Raw genomic sequence first — 7278 nt, forward strand, 5'->3', positions numbered from 1 at the left:
AAATGCAATCACACAGAAAATCCAGGAGGAAGACTCAGAAGAAACTTTCATTTCAAAATCTGGAGCTAAGATCTTAAGGAATTTATCAAGTTTAACATCCCAACAAAGGGACTACCTGACCTCCTGGACCACCTGACATTGTGCCCTGAGAAGGACACATCACCTTTGTTGTGTTCGTGCCTAAAACGTTTCAATCTGATCAGTGAGGGACAAGCTATAAGCACCCTGAACTCTGTGAGTGTCCATGTCATGGGACAGTTCATGAGACTTAGGAACAGTTTTGGATCAAAGAAGACTAAAGAGACGACATCATTACACGCAATGTTTGAGCCCAAACTGAAAACTGAATTGAAAAAAAAAAAATAAAGCTCTAAAGGACAGTAGCAGAATGACGCAGGACACTGGAACATAGAATGTATACTAGACAATAGGATTGCAACCACATTAGACTTTGTAAGTTGATCATTGTCGTGTGGTTATGTAGAGTAATGTCCTTTTCCTTCCTTTCCTTTTTTTTAAATGTCCTTTTTCTTGAAAGATATGTGCTGCAGTATTTAGAATGGTATGCCACATCGCTGACAGCTAACTCAGCTGGTCACAGAAAGCAAAGCAGTTGACACACATGGAGAGAAAAATAAAGCCAGTGACGCACCTGTTAACAGTTAGTGAACTTAGGAGAAAAGGACATGGATGTTTGTTGTACTATTCTTGCAACTTTTTTAGTATCTGTAATTTTCTGAAATAAAAAGTTGGGAAAAACTTTTAAAATAAAGATGGGGCAGTGCCTACTGATCTCAAAACAAAGATGTGCTCTGTTCTCTTGAAAAGCAGGAAAAAGAATCTCGAAAAACCCAGTCTACGAAGAACATAGCCCTATATCATTGAGCTAACTAAGAATGGACAGGTAATTAAACTGTCTTTTTTGAGTATTAAAATAGTGATTTACCACGGATGGCTAATAATAAAGATTACATCAGTTGGTGTACTCAGCAGGGAACTCGTGTAAGAATTATGTCGAAGTGGGTTTAGCCACTTCCTGCGTGAGTGATAAGAAGTGGAGGGGAAACATAGGAACGATCAGCCCACTGAGCAGCACTTAAAGCTAAAGAGAGCCTGGAAGCCCGAGGTTCACCGGCTGGGGTCTGACTCGTCTGCTTACTATTTTGGCCCCTTCGCTCAGAACAGACACTGCAAGTGCAGAAAGCACAGTTTCACGAGTAGAAAAAAGATGAAGCATTACCTTTGAGGGCCTACCTGTTTCAACTGGACAAATTTCAAGGGATAAAGGCTTTTTATGGGCCCAGAGGGACACAGAATATCCAGAGCTGCCTCCACCGTCTTTAACTGAAAAGAAACAAAAGAAGCATTTACTCTCTGCCTCCCCGCACTGGTGATCAGAGAGGGGAGCATCACTTCCAAGTTACCAAAGACGATCAGGAGCTTTGACCAAACCCCTAACTAGCACTAAACTGTTCAAATTTCACTTAATGCTGCTTCCCAGTCACCTTCAGTCCCCTCTATGCACTCCCTAACTCTTTTTTGTTTTCAGATTAATATATGGGTACAAATGATTAGTTTACATTGTTTTGCACTTATTAGGTAAAGTCCAAGTTCAGCCCTTTACCCAGGAGGTGTGCCATATACTCCTACACTGAACCATTAGGTGTGAGCTTCTTAGCCCCTCCTCCTTCCCTTCTCCCCCCTTACATTTATTTTTTATTTTTTTGAGACAGAGTCTTATTACGTTGCCCTCGGTAAAGTGTCGTGGTGTCACAGCTCATAGCAACCTCAAACTCTTCGGCTTAAGCGATTCTCTTGCCTCCGCCTCCCAAGTAGCTGGGTCTACAGGCTCCTGCCACAACACCTGGTTATCTTTCTGTTGCAGTTGTCATTGTGGCTTAACTGGCCTGGGCTGAGTTCGAACACACCAGCCTTGGTGTATGTGGCTGGCTCCATAACCACTGTGGTATGGGCACCAAGCCTCCTCCCTTAAATTTAATTGTGTGGTTTTTTTTTTCCTTGCGTGGGCATGCAGTTGTTCATCCACTAGTTTCATATCAGTTACTGAGTACATGGGGTGCTTGCTTTTTCACTGTTCTGATACTAAGGAAGATGCTCTCCAAGTCCATCCCAGTAAATATAAAAGATGTAAAGTCTCTACCTTTCCTCCCTAATTCCTGATGAAAGACAGAAACGATGGTAGCTTAAAAATGTTTCAAATATACCTAGTCAGCAATACAAATACAACCTACTCAGATTTCTAAACGCCCTTCAAATGAGTGAGAACCACAGCTCAGAGGCCACCTTCTCTGTAACGCCTCCCCCACCATCCCCAAGGGAACTAACTAGGGAGTAAAAATCATAACTCGAGGCAAATTACACTAAGCTAAGTCTAGATATGCCACTATTCTGTCACCTTAATACTTCATCTGCCTCTGAACTTGACCGTAGCATATTTTCCACGCCTGTATCATGTATCAGTTGTTTATCTTTGTCTTCCTCACCAGAATGTCAGCTGTGTAAGAGTAAGATGTACTATGCTCACTCCAGAACATAATAGACACTTGATAAATATTTGTTATATTCCATCCGAGAGATTGTGTATTCCAGCCACCAAGGACACCTACTCTGATGCAATACAGTCATTGAGTGTCTACATACTCCAGATGAGACCGAGCATTCTACATGCACAGCCTCACTGAACACTCACAACTACCTAGCAGGGCAGGCATGATGCAGCTAACCTGAGTGAAGGCACAGCCAGGATTTGCAGTTAGGTTTAGCTCCCAAATCCACAGCTTTCCATGACATGTTACTGGTTAAGAATCTTATAAGCAATTCCCATGGTTACCTTGTGCAGCATAGAGGGGAAAAAAAAATCTTAATTATAATTCCATCAGGCTAGCTACTCACACGGGTGTTTTCTCACCTGGACAACTAAAGGAATTCAACTCACAGTAAAAGCTTTTATTCTATATAACCACTTGTATGTTCTACATAAAGTCAATCCAGTTGCATGCAGAGTTGTTATCTTATATTGTACACATTTATGGCTGACAATGAAAAGCCATTTCTGCTCACCCAATTTTCCTTCATGGTAAACAGAAAGTGTTTCTGGTAGATAGCTTTGTTTTAGCAATGCTGTTTTGATCCTTTGGGCTTATTTTCTGTTGCAGAAAAATAAATTTCTCACAGTTCTACAACAAACCAACCAACACTTTCCCTAAGTAGCTGCAGCAATGAACAAGTCGAAGGTACTCCCTTCACAAGTGTGACTGAAGTCTGATTAATCTAAAGAAAGATTCCTATCAAGCAGAGAGACTACACTCTTTGTAGAAGTAGCACATATATCTGACACTAGGCGGAAAATGTTACAAGAGCTCAACCAGCCAACAATACTGTCAAAGAGCTTCTCCAGTGGAAAAATTATATAATCATCGTGTTTGGCATTTTGCTTAAAGATAAAAAAACTCACAATGCTATTTTAGGATATCAAGATTCTTAAGAAATAAGTAACTGTTCATGTTTTTCCCCCTTATGAGTTAATATGCACATGTAGGAGTTAGGGATTATAAGAGGGGAAAGCCTGAAGACACAGAAGGTCAAAACAAATCGAATTCAGCTTACGTCAGTCCTTCTGACTACTAAACAAAACGTTTCTTCTTTTCCTCTTTCCCTAGAATACACTGCTCTTAACTCCTATTTATGATTAATTTCTAGTTTTTTTCCCCTATATGTCTCATTTACCATATAAACCCCAGACCATAAAAATAAGATCAAGGGGAATGTACAATTTAGGGCAGAGACCTATCAAAGTGCCTGTGCCTTTTGGGAACCCTTTTTATAAAGGTGAACTGTGGAAAAGCCACAACAATGAGCCTTTCCATCAAGGCTCTTGGCACTGCTTTTGACAACTGGTAACTGAACCAAAATGGCCTGAATGACCTAAGAAAGCTCTTGCTCCTGCTCAGTGGCCCATTACTCATCTTCTCACTCAAGCATGGGTACCGTCTCCCCTCCTCCATCTCCCTGTTTACCCGAAATATCATCCACCCCATCAAGCTCGCAGAAACAAATTCGCAGAAAAATAACAAACTGATTCCCCAGCATAGCACTTTCACTTACTGCTGCCAAGTTCCACTTCCTCACTCCTATCTCACTTTTAACGTTTGCTAATTTTTTTTCTCTTACCTTCTTCAAAGCGACTTTTCCATACGCAAACTTTGGTGTGGATGGAGGGATAGGACCTTCTGGTGTTTCTTTAAACTATAAACCAGAGTAGAAAATGAGAGAAGAGAAAAAAGCTGTTAAATCTTCAGAAGCATATCCATAAAATTCATTTTTCAAAAGCAAGGTCAAAGACTCAAACAACAGTGCTAGTGATTTTTGGAAAGGCAAAAGAACAAGGGACTTTTTCCAAAACAGGATCTGCTAAAGCTTTTATTTCTATGTATCTGAGTTTCGAGCTCAAGGAACCACCCAAAAATTATAGAAAAGACTTCAAAATGAAGGAGCAAAACAAGTACAAAGAATAACATATAAATACATGCACACACATATTTATAGAGACAGAAGATGTGGGTTTAAGTCCCAGTTACTGAAAATTCTATGGTCATCTGACATTTCAAATGGATTATATTATAATCTCTCAAAATCCAATTCTTCCTTTCTTTCTTTTTTCTCATTTCTTTCTTTCTTTGGCTTCTCTTTATAAAAGAAATAATAAAAACTAATGATTTAAAAAAGAAGACTAGGGCAGTGCCTGTGGCTCAAAGGAGTAGGGTGCCGGCCCCATATCCCGGAGGTGGCAGGTTCAAACCCAGTCCTGGCCAAACACTGCAAAAAATTAAAAAAAAAAAAAAAAGAGAGAGAGAGAAGACTACAAAAAACTTTTACAATGAAAAGTAGCATACTAGTTCCCTACTTTGCTTTTCTAAGTTCTAATCTTCAGACGAAGTCTTTTTAAAAACCACTTAATTGTTCCTACTTTGACTTCTTCTGGTCTCTGAATAATACACTTGTACTGCTGTTTTTGTTTGATTAATTTAAAACACTGTCATTGATTTATTTAATACATGAGAGCATAGCTCAGTTGTATCAGCCAGATTATCTTCTTTTCTTGCTAACGCAGATTTATTAACATTTTCACTTTCTCTACTGGTTACCTTTGCAGCTTTAAAGTCATCTCTGTATACCTCTATTTCTTGGTTTCATCAATTAGGACATTATCCTTTGTGTCCACACCTTTTAAGACATGGCTATGTTCATCCCTCCTTGACCTCTCCTCTCTATTCTCACCTTCATCCAGTTATACTTTTATATCAGTTATATTTTTACATTGTCAAGGTTAAAATCATCTGTCCTGCAGCCATAAGCCCTTCCTTCATCTGTATATTGACTCTGAATTCAAAATCAACCTACACTGCTCACATTATAATTATATAAATACTGCTTTCCACATAGTTAAATAGTTTATACTAGGATGGCATGTTCTTTCAGCTTTTTATGCTTTTCACCTACTCCTGGGGTTTCTAATTGCCTTTTTTTTTCTTTTTGTCTGCCTTGTTAGGTTAGTCCTACTTTCCAAGAATGGTATCAAGTTTCTCTAAATACCTCCTTCCCCCATGGAAAACTCCTTTGTACTTGATATTCTAAGACCTTCCTTCATTATTCTCCTGGCTTTCAGTTGACATTTCTATGTCATCATGACTTCCTAATGACACTGGACCACAATCTCAATTTACTTCCTAAGAAGTGGTAAACCTCCCAAATCTTTAAATGTCACACTTAGTTGATCTAGTTTGGATAGGTATAGAATTCTATGGTGAGACCAGGAGTAGTGGCTCATGTCTGTAACCCCAGTGCTTTAGGAAGTGAAGTAGGAGGACTGTTGAGGCCAGAAGTTCAAGAGACAAGCCTGAGCAACATAGCAAGACCCCACCAAAAAACAAAATTTAACTGGGCATGGTGGCCTGCACCTGTAGGCCCAGCTTTTCAGAAGTCTGAGGTGGGAGGATCACTTGAGCCCAGGACTTCAAGGTTGCAGTGAGCTATGATCATGGCACTGCACTGGGGAACAGAATGTAAATAGCCCTGAAGCATACTACATCTGACTGTGTCAAATCACCCTAAAAAAAAAACTCCTCAGTGAACCAGCCTTGGTCCGGTATGCTGGAGCAATGACTGTTATATAGAGATGGTCACATAGATGCTGGCGCATTCATTTGCATCCCCATTGCAACCAAGGATGGCCAGGACCTTTGAGGACAACTATAAAAACTACAAGAGGTAAGAGACCAGAATGAAATAAACAATGACCCGAGAGGCAACAGAGAATTCAGGGGACTAAAGAGACAAAGGGGACTAAAGCAAAACAAAGACATTCTGCCTGGGGGACAGAATGAGACCACCTCTAAAAAAAAAGAATTCCAGGTTGAAAATCATCTTCTCTCACAATGTCAAAGGTATTATTCCAATGTCCTCTTTTTATCCAGTGTGGCTCAAGCTGACTTCATTCTTGATTCTTTGAAGGAGACTGGCTTTTTTTTTCTAGAACCATGTAGCCTTTGTATTCTCAAAGTCGCCCAATTTTCCAACAGTATGTCCAGGTACACATCTTTTTTTGTATTCACTGTGCTGGGCAGTACAGAGATCCTTTTCAATTTTGAGAAAATTCTGTATTTTTTCTTTAATATTTTTTCCTCCATTTTCCCTAGACTGTTCCTCTGCATCTCCTACCTTATCTTCTCTCCTCCTCTTTCTGTCTCTGTACTCTGGTTCTAACTTCTAGGAGATTAGTCTTAATTTCTAAGAACTCTTTCTTGTTCTCCAGTTGTTTCTTTTTTCAAGGTATCCCTGTTCTTATTTTATAAATAGACTATTTTGTCAAATCTTTCTGAAGGATATAAATGTTTATAGACACTTTTCTTTGTTTTGCTTAAAATCTCTTTAGTCCCCTGAATTCTCTGTTGCTTCTCGGGTCATTGTTTATTTCATTCTGGTTTCTTACCTATTGTAGGTTTTATAGTTGTCCTCAAAGGTCCTAGCCATCCTTGGTTGTTCATTCATATTCAATGGTGATGCAAATGAATGCACCATTATCTGTGTGATCATGTCTATATAACAGTCCTTGCTCCAGTGTACCAGACCAAGGCCAGTTCACTGAGGAGCTTTGTTTTTTTTGTTTTTTTGAGACAGAGCCTCAAGCTGTTCACCTGGGTAGAATGCCATGGCTTCACTGCTCACAGCAACCTCCAACTCCTGGGCTCAAGCGAGTCT

General features: G+C 39.7%; 1 protein-coding gene across 1 annotated transcript in view; it reads right to left on the reverse strand.

The window, feature by feature from the left end:
- The window catches only part of GLB1 (galactosidase beta 1), a 96241-nt gene that overhangs the window by 22337 nt on the left and 66626 nt on the right, over nucleotides 1-7278 (reverse strand). Inside the window, 2 exon segments of the mRNA XM_023513134.1 lie at nucleotides 1255-1344; nucleotides 4192-4266. Of these exon segments, the coding sequence (XP_023368902.1) occupies nucleotides 1255-1344; nucleotides 4192-4266 (165 nt within the window).

Source organism: Otolemur garnettii, unplaced genomic scaffold, assembly GCF_000181295.1.
Source record: "Otolemur garnettii isolate 467f Iridium unplaced genomic scaffold, OtoGar3 scaffold00002, whole genome shotgun sequence".
Classification (NCBI taxonomy): domain Eukaryota; kingdom Metazoa; phylum Chordata; class Mammalia; order Primates; family Galagidae; genus Otolemur; species Otolemur garnettii.